Source organism: Chaetura pelagica, unplaced genomic scaffold (assembly GCF_000747805.2).
Source record: "Chaetura pelagica isolate M959 unplaced genomic scaffold, ChaPel_1.0 scaffold101, whole genome shotgun sequence".
NCBI classification, from domain to species: Eukaryota; Metazoa; Chordata; class Aves; order Apodiformes; family Apodidae; genus Chaetura; species Chaetura pelagica.
Window position 1 is genome coordinate 504,422 of NW_009952564.1, and position 14,633 is coordinate 519,054.

A 14,633-nucleotide genomic window follows, 5' to 3' on the forward strand; every position below is an offset into this window, starting at 1 on the left:
AAAGGAAGTTAAAGTATCACATTGTTGTAGGGGTTGAATTTTATTGCTTTGCTATTACAATGAGGCAAGTATTAACTCAGTTAATGAGGCATAAGTGTTTTTTTTGTTTTTTTTTCTTAAAGTATACACAACTGGGGGTTGTGGATTTGTCCTCCTCTAAAGCCCCAAAAATCCCTTTACGAGAGTAAAGGAAAGAGATTAAAACCAGTAAAATAGTAAAAGGTGATGCTACTTTAAAGAGGCATAGTAAAAGCAGGGAATCATTACTGTTGAGTAGCTAACAACCAGTCTGAGTGAGGGGAAGCTGCATGTTTTAGGAGTGACCAAACCCACTAGCAAATATCCAGCTAGCTGTACAAAAAGCCACACAGATAATGCAGAAAAGATGGGGAGAACCAGGATCCCTATTTTACCAGCCTGTGGGTGGAAACCTATTCACTGTCCAAACGATGAGCTCAAGAGGCACTGCGCCTCTCAGTAACCTGGATTTCTGGTGAATGTTGTAGGGGTGGGAGGGAGGTTTTTGTTTGGTTTTAGTTTTGTTTTTTTTAATTTGCTTTTTTGTTTTGTTTTGTTTTAAGCATCATATGTTTTGGTTAAAATGACACCATTCCATAGCTAAAATAATTATTCTACCATGCTAAATCGTAAGTGGGAGGAAATGTCTACACTGAACATGACTTACGGGGAAAAAAATCACAGGCAAACTTAAATGTCTGGTGGGACTCCCCGTGGTTAAACTTGTACGGCAAGAGATCAGAAATGGAAAGCTCAGCAAAGCAGGCAACTAAAACTGCAACTTCTGAAATATTGCTTCAACTCTATCATCTCCCATTCTAACTTTTGTGTTCTCCAGAAGGTTGGGTTATAAGCTGCAGCAGACAGACAGCACCTCTTACCAGCAGAGAGAGGAAGGGTTCAGGAGGGTGCTTGGTGAGCATAGCAGGGGATGGAGTGTACGAAGGAAAATCCGCAGGAGGAAGAGGTCCTGCAACACTCAAAACTTTTGTGGTTTTAGCCTAATATTAGGGCCTGTTGTACTGCATGAGGGAAGACGGGAGCTCAGAGAATAATGCAAGTGATAAGAGTGAACTGCCTTGTGAAAATAAATCATTCCAAGCTGTAAACTGTACCAAAAGATCAATTTCTGCCGGGTGGGAAGGAGGGACAACAGGAAAATTAGCTTCAGAGATGCTTATTTGAATCTCTGTTCATCCTATGGTGCAAAGCTACCAGACCTCCACTTTCTTTTTCATTTGAACAAATTGTTTTTAGCATATATATGGGTTTTTTTGGCTTCATTTCAGCTCAAAGCCTGAAAATTTAATGTTATACTCTGTGCTCATGCAAATGCAGCGAGACTGAATGCTCGCTTTTCATCCTTGCAGGCCTTGTGCCAGGAGAAGAAATTCAGCCCCGTGAGGAGGGCTGGACTGGGGCCTGAGCAGCATTTTAGGGTGAGGACAGCAGCCCTCCTAAGGTGGGTGTTGCTTTGGCAGAGCCATTGAAGCCTGCACAGCACGCACAGCTGCTCAGCAACAGGGGTGCACGAGCACTTTGTCACATCAGAAGCAGTCTCACTGTACAGGCACAACACAGTTTCTTCTGGGAAAGACACGCAATATTTACTGGAGCAGCATCCCACAGTCATCTTACATGAACAGGATGATGATATGTATGGGTGCCTGAGATCTCATGTCTGGTGCTTCATGCCCAGATGTGCTTTTACTATTGCTGAAACTGAAATTTCTGCTCCATATCATGGCTTAGAAATTAATCAGTTCAGATACAAGCACAAGATCTGCTTCCCTAAGTCCCTCCAAATATTAAGAATATAAAGCTCTGGTTATTTCAGACTGTCTTGCAAACATACACTTTTGAAAGGTTGGAAACCAACCTTTGTATTAATTACAAATCCATGGTGGGTAAACTCAAGTGGCTCACTTTGCTAAAGAGATTTAAAAATGGAGCTTTCTAATAATATTAGGATAAACTGGATGGAAGAGGAGTGAAGGTAAAGGATATTTCCCAATTTATGTAGATAGCAGCAGAGTGAATGAAAAGATTTCTAACTATCCCAGACAGCGAATCTCAACTATGTTTGTAAGATGCTTGACCTTATCATCCAACTTCAAAATCACACAGTAGTGATAAACCTCAGTTGTTCAATCTAATGGAAAACAAAAAATGACATTTGTTAACCAAACAGGTGTTACTACATGCTTTTTTAATGATGACTCTCAGTAGTTGCCTGCTTGCAAAAATTCGAGGCGTAAGCTGAAAACCTGGATACACAGTGAAAACATTTGCCTGTATGCATTTTATTTTATTTTGCAATTAGGAATCCTAGGAGGCAGAACAAGTGATTGATGCATTCAGGTTTGTAGAGTCTGTGAGATTTACTATGGCAACGGAAGGGACTAGTCCAAGGGTAGCCACTGGCTGTTCTCTTGGAGAAGTCTTGGAGTCCAGGCAACTGGAGTAGAGCAAAGATCATCCTGACCTTTAAAAAGGGGAGAAAAGCACACATGGGCAATTACAGAGTAGGAATGCTAACCTCAGATGATCAGAAAGATTTTATATATTTATATACGTATATCACACAATACATTTCTAAGCAACCAGAGGATTACAAGGTCTTAAGAAGCCAACTAAGATTTGTCAAGAATAAACAAGTCACGTCAAACTTGCATAATTTATTTCTGTGACAGGATAATCTAAAAACTAGTAGATGTGATTTATCTTGTCTTCAGTAAGACTTCTGGTACTGTCCCACATGACATTCTTATGAGCTAATGGGGGAAATATGGGCTATTATGGAATCATTGTAATGTGGAAGCAGAGTGAGCTGAAAAACCTTGTATATTGAATATTTTTCATTTACCAGAGGTTCTCACACCATCTGCAAAACATAGCATAGCAGTCCAGAGAAGGCTGTCCTTTGTGTTTCATGCTGTTCGCCATTTGAATTAGTAACCAGCACACTGAGCATGTGCATGATTATATGTGTGACTCAAGGCTGAGATAAACATTTCTAGGAGAAATATTTTTAAATTGGGAAAGTAAAATTCATTAAGAAATACATGAAGAATTGGACTGAGAACTGAAAAAGAATTGAGTGCACACATACAAATGGGGAATTACTGACCAAGCAGTGACAGCTTGGAAAGGATCTGAGCGATTATAGTGGCTCAGAAAATGAAGGATAGTCAATAGCATGGATATTTGTCTGAATTAACAGGGGTGGCATATGTGAGATATGAGAAGCAATTGTCTCATTTCACTTTGCGCTGCTTAAGCTTTTACTGGTATAGATATCTAGGTCTGGGTATCATCTTTAAGAAGGAATGCAAAGTCACTTAGACATTACTGAAAAAGAGGCATATCCAGATTTGTGGAATTATCAGCAATTTATCCCTCCAGATTTGAGCTGAGACATGGTGATGGGCTGCAAAGCATTTGCTTGCTCTGCTGCTGTGTATGTGAATTTACCCTACTGCTGTTCCAGGTTTTCCTGTGAATATTAATGCTGTTTTACAATAAACATAACAGTTACAAAAGCATTAATATCCACTGTGCTCTTTGGGATATGTATACAATGTACCAGTAAGGCTAAAGGGATGGAACACCAGGCAGTGCAACACAGCTGCTGAAGTGAAACCTATTCACAATGTAAATAGTTTGCATACCGCATAGATTTGACTTACAGAGCTGCTTCCTGGTCCTTCAAGTATAGCATTGAAACCCACTAATTAGAAGTTAAAATGACACCATATGTACCCACTGCAGCATGAGCCATACACTGGTGTTATGAAGAAATGGATTTCAGTCCAGCTGTTGCCATTTAAAGTCAAATTTTCGTCTGTATACTTATGGGTAGATTTTTTTAATGATTCCTCTTTCTATTAAAGATACCAAGATAAAATGATGAAAAAAAAAAAAAAGTGTGCTACATCCATGTCCATAATGTTTATCAACTTATAAACTTTAGGACAGGTATACAATTCATTATGTTGCACTAGTAAGCACAGTAACACACAAAAGCATGCAAAATAATATACGGTACTGAAAGATCCTGTAACTTTACTCCTCAAGTAACAGGCAACCATTCAAACCACTCCTGTTTATCTAGGAAGATAATTCCTGAGACGCAAACCTGAGTTACATGTTGGCATTTTCAAAGACACAATAATTCAGTGAAGCATATAGAAACAACTTGGTAGGGACATAACAAAATAGGAGCAAAATATTATCTAATAAAGATACTCAGAGGCAAGAAATGATCATGGGGTTAAATTACAGTAAGCGGCGGGCTTTTTTATTTTGTTGAAAAGTACATCTTTTACTGGATTCAACATAGTAATAAGATTAAAAGAGGTCCACTGGCAAGGGAGGAAAAAAAAAATCAAAAGGTTGGAAATACTTGACACAACTAAAATAAATGACAGCTTTTTCACTCTCCCATAGGCCGGCTGTAGTAGACAATGTTTTCCTGTATCCATGGAGAAAGCGAAGTCTTTGACTGATGTAAGTCAGTTTAGCACAAATGCTGGTCTGGCTAGTTAAAACCTGCACTGCTTGTTTCTTGTCATAGATAATATAGGTAAAATGTAGCTTTCACTCCGAACCCATGCTTTAACACACAGAATTTATCCATATTTAATTACAATTTTATCACACTAATCAAATAAATGTACTTCGTCCTTCAAGCAATCACCTCGGTATTCCAGTATGTAAAAAATACTTTCATTATGTTTATTATAAAAATATAAATGTTTCCACTACAAATCATTTTACATTAGTAAGAGGCCATCTACAATTGCACAATATAGAATCTAAATGAGTAAGTAATGTTTTGAAATACAAGTAAAAGTAAATACATATTGCCAATTAAATCACATCTATACATTGCTTATTGAATGCTAAGTAACAGCACAAAACTAGATATGTTAACAGAAATAAATAAAATGGAAACTATATTTAAAGATACAAACCCAATAATACAGGATGTCATTTTATGAGTAATTGCATTTTGCTTGATGTCAATAACCGATGCAAGTCCTGTACAGGAAGATGGCCACACAAATTCTAGTATCTCTACTCCACAATGAAGAATTGTACACTGCTATGTATACATATGTACACGGGGAGAGGGAGTATAGGATGCTTGCAACTGAGGCCACTTACAGTACAAATCAACTTTTGACAGAGAGAGAAAACTAAACGTATTTTAAAACTCTCTACTCCTAATAGCAAAGAAAAGCAAAACTCAGTGTCTTGTTTGTTGTTTTTTTTTTCCCAAGCATCAGTGAGATTTAATCTTTTATGCTGAGCATGCTCAAACAGTGGGCAAGGAATATGACATGATACTAAGAAAAAATGGAGGGTGGTTGGTGCAGTTTTCATTTGTCATCTAAAACTCTAATAACTGGTTCTGTGTTTTCAGAAGCATTTCACAGATGTCCTCTCTCTCCCATAGCATCCCTCACCCCCACTCTCCAGCAGCAGAATGAAGCTGAATAGAAATGTCACGAGGAATATGTTATAAAAAGCTGTCCCCACAAAGACAATGTCTGCAAATGGATTTTGGTGACTGAAATTCACCAACAATGCTGGACTCAGAGCAATCTCAAACTGAAGAAGTGAAAGGTTCTGAATGAACTAAGCAATGGAAAATATAGTTTTTCTATTCAGCATGCTGCACTTCACAATAGATTGTAGCAGATAAGTGTTCTTTACATCTTAAGTGCTGTATTTTAATTTTCTTCCATTTTTCATTTTTTTTAAATTTCAACTTACTTTAAAACCCATTCATTTTTCTTTCAGAAAATATGAGTAATTATTACCCTGTGAGTGTGGTTCAAACCCAGCATGTTCACTGACAGGACTCAGAAAGTCTCTAATTCTCCTTCTACTTAACAATGTGTGATAAGTTTTGTGTCTCTACACTTTATATGTCCTGGACCCGTGAAGAACAATTTAAAAGTTGATTCAGCCCCTCAAATCCTAGGAACTAATTCTTCCCTTATTTGTGTGCCCTACATTACAAGGAGCTTCAAATAACAAATATAACCAAGAAAGCAAGCATGACTAGTTGCCTGCTTTTGCAAGCACAGCAAAAGGCAGCATGCCATGTAGTCATCTGCCTCCCGCACGGTCTTTAACTTACAGGGACTCACTGGTACTAATCAGAATCAGGTTTAGGTTCCAGCATGGCAAGTTGGGAATCAGAGTGGTTTCCATCAGTGCCCAAAGCCTAAAATCTGCATGCCTGGAAACTCATCTAGAGCATTAAGACACTTGCCTTTATTTAGCATAAGAAGTGCCTCACACTGCAGTAGAAACTACACTTCAGAGTGAAGAGTTGTGTCTGCTTAGAACTGGGACTGAAATGCTCCAGAGCAAGAGCTTAAGAGCTTGCTATTGAGAAGATGTGGAAGATGGGGGAGGGCTCTCGAATCTCACTTTCCAAGCTCCTTCCTCCTCCAGGAAATACAAATGGTCTCCTGGAGATAGGCTTCTTTCTGCTTTCTTTCAAGGAACAGGTGCCTAAGAAGCCTGTGCCAAAAAGCAAGGCTCCTGCAGGATAGCAACACTTGGACTGCTGTCTTCTAGCTCAGATTTAGGTAAAATTACATACCAAAGTCACATTTCACAAGCTTAAGCAGCACCTTTCAAACTGTCCACTCATCCTTGGCTGCAAGTCACCATCTAAGCCTAACTACCAGTGGCTGCCCACACAGCAGTACACCTCCCAGTTCCCAGTGTGGGGAGCAGAGCCTGCCAGACAGAAGCCAGAAATGGACCACTGCCCAGTGAACTCAAAAAGCATCCTCAGTTACTGAAGGATGCAACTCTGACTCTTTTTTATGTTTGCTAGGCAAATCTCCCACCTAAACACCACCCGAGAATGGGGGTCCTTACTTTGACAGGAAAGCAGGCCTTTGGGAAATAAATGATATGTTAAGTGCTTGACTGGGACAGAAACTGATCTAGACATCAATACATGCACAACTCTGCCAAAACCCAAGCCCAGGGTAAAATACCACTCACAGCAAATGGTAGAAACCTCAACAAGCTCAGATGCTTTGTCTAGTGTCAGAGCTGGAAAAAAACATCATCTTTCTTTCTTTCTTTCTGTATTTCATACATGCTTTCATGAATATAAAATAATATAATAATTAACTGTCAGACAATTTTTCAGGTTGAACCAATGAAGTTTTGATAACATTTGGCACTTGGCCATTATACAGCCAGGTTAAGGTATGTAAGCATAAATATAAACAATAATGAAGAAACCAAAGGAAATAAATAAGTCTTTTCAAATTAAGACTTGTTTCTATTTAAATGAACACAATTAGGGAAGCTAACATAATGGCAAAAATCTTTTGTCAGCTAACTCAGTCACCACAAACTTTATTTCTGTGTTCCCTTCTGAAGCTGAAATAGTATGTTACAATAACATTGTATCAAATATGGCCAGAGAGGTTGTGAGGTATAGTCCTCTATTTTCCTTGCTTTTAAAGAAATAAAATACCTGTTACAGATCTCTTCTGTATAAAAATACTGCGAGTCTTTCTTTCTTCTTGTTTGCTGTATAGATCAAATACACAGCTTTTACGTCCATGGGGTTTTCATGTTATTCAGTCACTTAATATTCAAATGGCTCTAGGTTTTAGTATCACTGTTTTTTTCTTGGAAGGATTTTTTACAATTTTTTTCTTTTGAAATGTACTATCTGCATTAACAGTCAGACAAGAGCACCCACCATTTAGGATCGACAGATAGAAAACAAGTTTGTTCCTAATTTTAAGGCATTTATACTCATTATTTGAGTGTCTTAGTGGGTTTCAAATTTCAACCATTATGTTTCCAAAGCTGTTGCAAAGAACTCCTTTAAAGTTTGCTGTTTATCAGCCATCATTTTTGCCATGTGAAGCAACTTTTCTCTTTTTTTCTCCCTCCTAAGCAACTTCATTTTGGTACCTTACACAGGAACAGGGTTGTTCTTTGTGTGTGTTTCTAGAGCTTTGATACTGCTAATAATCTTCTTCTGAGGCCCCACAACTGTAACTCCGACTTTCTTCATGTCACTGGAAAAAAGAGAAGATGAACCAAGTGAGCAAGCATATTGTGTTTCCTAGCACTGATGTGTTCAAACAGAAATCTACTTGCTCATCATATTTTGCTATGTTGCAGGATCCTCCAGGTATGGTTATATTACTGACACACAAGCCCTGGTACCAAAAAATACATTTTGCATAAAACCAGCACGAGGCCACAGAAAAAAAAAGGGTAAAAACTCATTTAGCCTGGTTGTGTTTGCTTATTGGGAAGACAATGAAACAGTGTTCTCCAGTCATATGCCCATTGGGATTTAGGGACAAGGGGATTCACTTTCTGGGTCAGCTGCAATCTTGAGCCTCTTTAGCTCCCTATCAGCCTCTTTACCTTCCTTCACTTTTCCTGAGCAATGCCGAGGTGTCCTGAGGCCTCTGAACATTCCTCTTAACTCTGCTATCAGCACTGAGATAACATGGCTAACCTTCCAGCTTCTGCCCTGTTTTTCACCTCTCCTTTCTCTAGGCTATCCAGTGCCTTTGTTCCTTTTGCTACACAGAAGTGGTTTAACACTTGCAAAGGGCTAATTAACCCGTGGTTCACAGGAAATTGGGCATTCCTAGAGGATTTCTGCACTGTCCCCAAAGGGTAATTGTTACAAAAACCCATTAGCAGCCTTTTTATAGTTGCAATAATACACTAATTAACGGCATTGATGTGTTTAATTGTCGATACTGAAGCTGTTGTTTACTCCATAATTTGTCATGCATCCAACTAGCCCAACAGGGAGTCAAGGTTTCCTTTGGTAGTAAGTTCATTACTGTACTTGATGCCTTTTCAGGTGCAGAAAGATCATCCTACTCTTCCTTATCACAAGAAAGGAGATTGTATTTAAATGTAATAAACTTATAAGTTGTAAACTTCTGAGTTTAGCATGATTAAAACTGGAGGAAGGAGGGAGTTCAGCACCTGGGTAATTATTAGCATGTAGGAGGAAAGCAGCTTTTATTCACCTGGTTTAACTGAATATGGGATAGGCAATAAAGGAGAAGAGTGGCACACATGCCAGCTGTGGGGAAACCCCATATGAAAGTCAGAATAAAAAGATTCAACAGAGAAACTCCTAAACTGTGACTGAAATAAAGTGATGCTGGTGTAATCAGATGATTTATGGTGTTACTGAATCAGAAGAAACTGCGACTTTCCTTGGCATCAGTGAGAAAAAGATAGGGAACCGTGGCCTTCAGACAATCACAAGAGCATCTACATTTCCTGCACATGTATTATAACTACAACAATAATTTACATTTATCTCTTTAAAGGTAAGAATATTTTAGGTGAATACTTGAAAACTCCATATAAAATGCTACTCTTACATGCTTATGTTTAAACTTGTAACCCCAGCTATTACCAATGATGAAGAGCAGTAATCAGTTTGAACCTACTCGGTAGAAATCTTGGCTATTGTATCACAGGAACTGTACTCCACGCCCGTGAAAATATCTTTGCACTGTCCTGTCCGAAAACCATTGAGCCAATCACCTGTTGTGCGGAAGGCTGAAATGTCAATGTTACTTTGGTCGAGGAGAAGATTTGATGGCCTGAAATAAAGAAGAATATGATGAAAGTCAGGGAGCAGGGATACCTGCGGATTTATTTTGTGTCTAAACAGCACTGGCGTCAGCAGGAGATTCCAGGCTAAACGTGGCTTTTCTGCTCGTCTGTGGAAGGGATCTGCTGCTGAGGCCACCACATGTACTCATACTGGCAGCTCTGACAAACACTGTGTAACCATCATGATTAAGAACTCCAGCTTCTCTTGCCTACGTTTAAATCACTGAAGCATCACCAAGTCATGAAGTGTATCGTGATTCACCTTGTCCCAAACAGCACACAAATGATGCAAAATCTGCACGCCAAGTGGAAGACATTGATGCACATGCTAGACTCCATGTTGAGCATGTTGGTAGAATATACACACATCAAATGTTCAGGGTATTGCAGCCCACTGACAAATCCTAAAGGCTGCTACTAAGTTAGAAGCAAAAGTAAGACACCAGTGGCTTTAAAAAATTGTAACAGATCTAAAAGTAAAATGTTAAGGGAATTTGAGAGACAAATGTAGCTGCATGAGACTTGGATTCCATGGTCTGCAGAAGCAGAAATGAGGAAATTTGTTATTAAATACACTTATACTAATTCAAAGTGCAATAGCCATGTTCAGTTTAAAACTGATGCTCACTCTAAGGCTCAAACTTTCATAAGGATCTCATTCAAATAATTTAGAGGCGAGAATGGAATCGACTCCTGCCTTGGATGCTCATGAAGAATGCTAACATGACTTTCATCAGAGTTCTCTACTTAGGTGACAATGAAGAAACAAGTAAGAAACAAACAAAATCAACTCAATGAATCAAAAAACCCATTTGTCCCTCTTTCTTAGCCAATTTAAGCATTATTCCATCTGCATAAGTCTACCTAGAAACTACTGAGAAAAAATATCCTTCTGAAAATGATGCTTAAATATATACTTTTTTATTTAGAAAGAATATATTGCAGCTGACCCTGCACTTACTATATTGCAAACTGCAGAAATGACTGTTCCCATATTTATCCCGAAATTCAGTTCTGCCTGGTCAGAGGTCTCTTGCTTTCACACCCTTGTGAGCATTCTGTGACTTCTTATTTGTGGGCACTGAGGCTAAAAATGGACACCAGCCTTTACCCACAGAGTCACTAGAGTCATGTTCTACTACACCTCATTTTAGCTGTCTAAAAAGTAGCACAAATAGGCTCAGCTAGTTTTCTGAATGATTGCTGCAGCCCATCGAGACACACACATTTCCAGGTTGGGGGGCTGTCCTGTCTGAAATAGGTCTTCCAGGGAAACAGCTTGGAGGAGCCACCCATCTCTTCAAGAGTTCAATTTGTTCCTAGCTGTCCCTCCTCACTGACTTCCTGTCTTTTCTAAGTGGCATGAGTAGACCCTGAGCAGTAGTAGGATCAGTAATTTCTTCCTACTTGCAAAATATCTTACTAATTCTAATTACCTTTTTCTCTCAGTGTTAATTAGCACAACAAAGACTTCCTTGACTAGTCAGGTATTATTAGATATATCAACTCTATTTCTGCATTTTCCCCTCCACTGACAAACCCATGCCCATACTGCACAGCTTTTTAGGCCCCATTCAGAAACATACGAGCTCTATTTCAAGTAAAGTGCTTATCTCAGTCTTAACAGCTAAGCGTACGTTTAGCTGTGCTACTATGATGGTGCTACCCATGAACACAGCAGACTGAACTAGAGGATGGCCAAAGCAGTTAGGCCTGCAAATTTAAAGTCTGTTTTCTGCACCATAATTCTTTTCCCTCCTGGCACAAATGAAACATCACCTGCACAGGAGTCTGACCACTACAGCTAAATCCATCTGAAGTGACTTTTGTCACTGGAGAGAAGTGAAAATAAGAGGTGACTAGACTAATACTGTAATTTAAAGATAGTGATTACACAGCCTAACAGGTAGATTACAGGATCTGGACTGAAAATACCCTCTTCACCCCAAACCAAGGCGATCTCTGAGCACTGGAAAAAACATAAAGGGCAAATTTATAAAGGCCCTAAAGTGAACAAAGACTTTAAATGCCAGATAATTTAAGCTTGTAAGCAGCCTAGAAAATCCAAATAAAACATCTCAATCCCAGCACAAGTCTTCATTGTGTTTCATCAAGATCAGTAGCACTACAACAGCATACTCCTGCAGTGTATCTGACTCACACTGGGATCAGGAGATACCACATGAATTAAAGCAAGCCTTTTACCTTTGAAGAAAAATAAAACTTTGCAACACAGTAGCTCTCAGTATTTAGTACCTATTAAACAATACCTTTTACTGGTGATGTTTTGCCAAGTGTTATCAATCTGCTGATTTCTTTCAGAATCAGAAAATTATTTTAATATCTTCTTCCCTTCTGGGATCACAGGCCACAATTAAAGAGCTTGTCAGATGCTTGCAAGTCTCAACTTCAAAATTATGAATGGACGTAAGTCTGATGTAGATTTCACAGTGATGCCTCTGATGGGACACCTTTTGCCTGACTGTTTTCTCTCCAGAGCCCAGCCAGGGCAAGGAGCTGCTGCAAATGTCTGTGATCACTGGCACCAACTATTAACCTCATGTCCTGGGAACAGCCACAGCCAGAAAGGAAAGCAAAAGAAGACACTAAAGAAGGGAAAGCACAGCACGGCCACACAGACACAAAGGCTGAGGTGAGGACAGAAGATGCATCACATTCCAGGTTACTGTTCTCATGCTAAAAATAGATCTTAGACACCTGCGGGATATACATCTTTAAACACTTTCCAGATAAAGACTCAGGTTAGATAATCAAGCCCAAAATGTTTTTATTCAGTAGCTGTACAGCCTGCATCTCCCTGACTACTGTTTGTCCCACAGAGAGCCAATGCTTTTTATTTATAGTTTTCTGGGTACAGCGCCTGGAATCCCAAGGCATTTATTAAGAGTATTTATGAACTGTTCTTAGTGATAAAGCATGAATATTTTTTTTCCCAGACAAGTATGTCTTTTCAACTTAAATCTAATAAAACAAGGCCTGACTCAAGAATCACCAATGAAAAAAAAAAAGTATAAACAAGTTGAAATAGAACAGGTCTCTTGGATTAGGAATTAGAGTGGCCCAAAAGAGCTTTCATGTTTATTACTTGGATCAAAGTATCATCAGGACAAAAAAATATGACCTAATTTTAAAGCAAGTGACCTCAGAATAACCAGCACTGTAAAGTATCATTTTTCTCCTTGTAGGATTCCAAACAAAAATTAGTGACTTTCCTCCTCAGAGAGGACATCTGGACAGTTTATCAATGAACAGGAATTTGTCTCACCGCGAAGAGTCTGTGATGTCTCCTCGCATGCACCGAGGGAAAGCTGGGCTTTCAGAGCATCTGCACACATCGGCAGTTTATTTCCCCCTGACCCAGCCCCTAGACAGAAGGACTGAACATCAAATTTATGGCCTGGGTGATGTGCGCCATGAGCTCACACTTTACTAGACAAATTAGATGGGTTGCGATCCCTGCAGCTGTAAACGACGTCCTGCAGGGTTCCACCTGATCTTTTACAGCTTTTCATAAATCAGTACCTACTAGCTTCAGAAGAGAGTCATTAAAAAGAAATAATGGAAATTACATGTTTGCTCAGGGGAAGTGAAATAGAACATTTCCCTCTGTCTTTTCTTCTCTCCCCTCCTTTTTACCTTGTTACTTTGACCAACTACAATATACCCCCTTGTGTCATCTTTTGACAGTCATGGGAAGACTTCCTCTTCTGTTCATCCTGACTGCGTGGCTATCTACAGAGTTCTATTTACTAACATGTGGTGCTCTGAAAAGAATCAGCAAGACACATTGTTGGACAAATTTAACAGCACGATGCCAGTTACAAAATGCCCTGTTGCTGAAAGCTTTCTCTGGATGTGCCCATTATGTTAACAGTTGGAATTAACCTTTGAGTCGTCCACAGCAGCAGAGAGAACTATAGTTTGTTACTATTAGCACAGCTTTTTTGTCACAACACAGGGAAACTTTTTCTGCCTCATATAGTAACGACAAAGACTGCAGAAAACATCACTAGAGCCCTTCCCAATATGGCATGGCAATCTTGTCCCTGCTCTGCTGCTGCCTGGCAAGAAAGGGAGACATTAACTTGTAAAATCCAGGAAGTGAGACAAATAAAAGGAAAATGTCCTGCTGCTTCTTCTGCATGAAGGTTGATATTCCACAAATGCACAGAGGAACTATGCACACGTGATCCCGAACCTTGCATTGCAGTAGCATCTCTTTTCATTCCTTCCTCCAAACAACGCAACCAACCTTCCGTTTTTTGGTCTGGCCTTCCCCTTCCACAGCCAGATCCTTTTAAAGGGGAAAGCATTTAAAAAACATACAGTAATTTCCTATGGCAAATTTAATGTAATTATAAGCTGATTTTGTAAAGTGAAATCGCTCCCTAGGAGAGAGCCAGATTTGAACACAAATTCTACGTGCTTTATGAACATGGCAAGCTGAAGCACAGAATTCAGATCTAACAAGAAGGATATATCCAATGTAAAGAAAAAAAATAAACCAAACCCCAACATCTGGCATAGAAAGCAAAATTTAATTTTATGTTCTACAGCAAGCAGAATCATAATTATACATATTTAGTTTAAGTTTACATATCTAGTTTCCTCTAGAATCATGAACAAACAAAATTTCTACTGCCCCGTAGGTCAGTACTCTAGTCATTCCTAGTCCTTTAGCTGCCCCTCAGAACATGGTTCTAAAGGGGCTTATATCTTTTCAGAATCCTTGTGGGGTAATAAAACATGCCTCGGTGTATCAATGGTCCTCAATTTATTTTTTCCCTCTACCAAAACCACTGAAGGCAAAAAAACACCAGCACATTACTGAAACAGTTTTCTTTTTCTCATAATACAGCTTGAGTTGTGCTTTCAAGATGCAGAAATAACATCATGTGGCCACTTCCTGGGATTCATAGCTGGCCCAGAGACAGACC

General features: G+C 39.2%; 1 protein-coding gene across 1 annotated transcript in view; it reads right to left on the reverse strand.

Annotated features, from left to right (window-relative positions):
* Nucleotides 1-7,695: 7,695 nt before the first annotated feature.
* EPHA3 (EPH receptor A3) overlaps nucleotides 7,696-14,633 on the reverse strand; it is a 206,558-nt gene continuing 199,620 nt past the window's right edge. Inside the window, 2 exon segments of the mRNA XM_009993327.1 lie at nucleotides 7,696-8,093; nucleotides 9,507-9,662. Of these exon segments, the coding sequence (XP_009991629.1) occupies nucleotides 7,988-8,093; nucleotides 9,507-9,662 (262 nt within the window). The 3' untranslated portion in view covers nucleotides 7,696-7,987.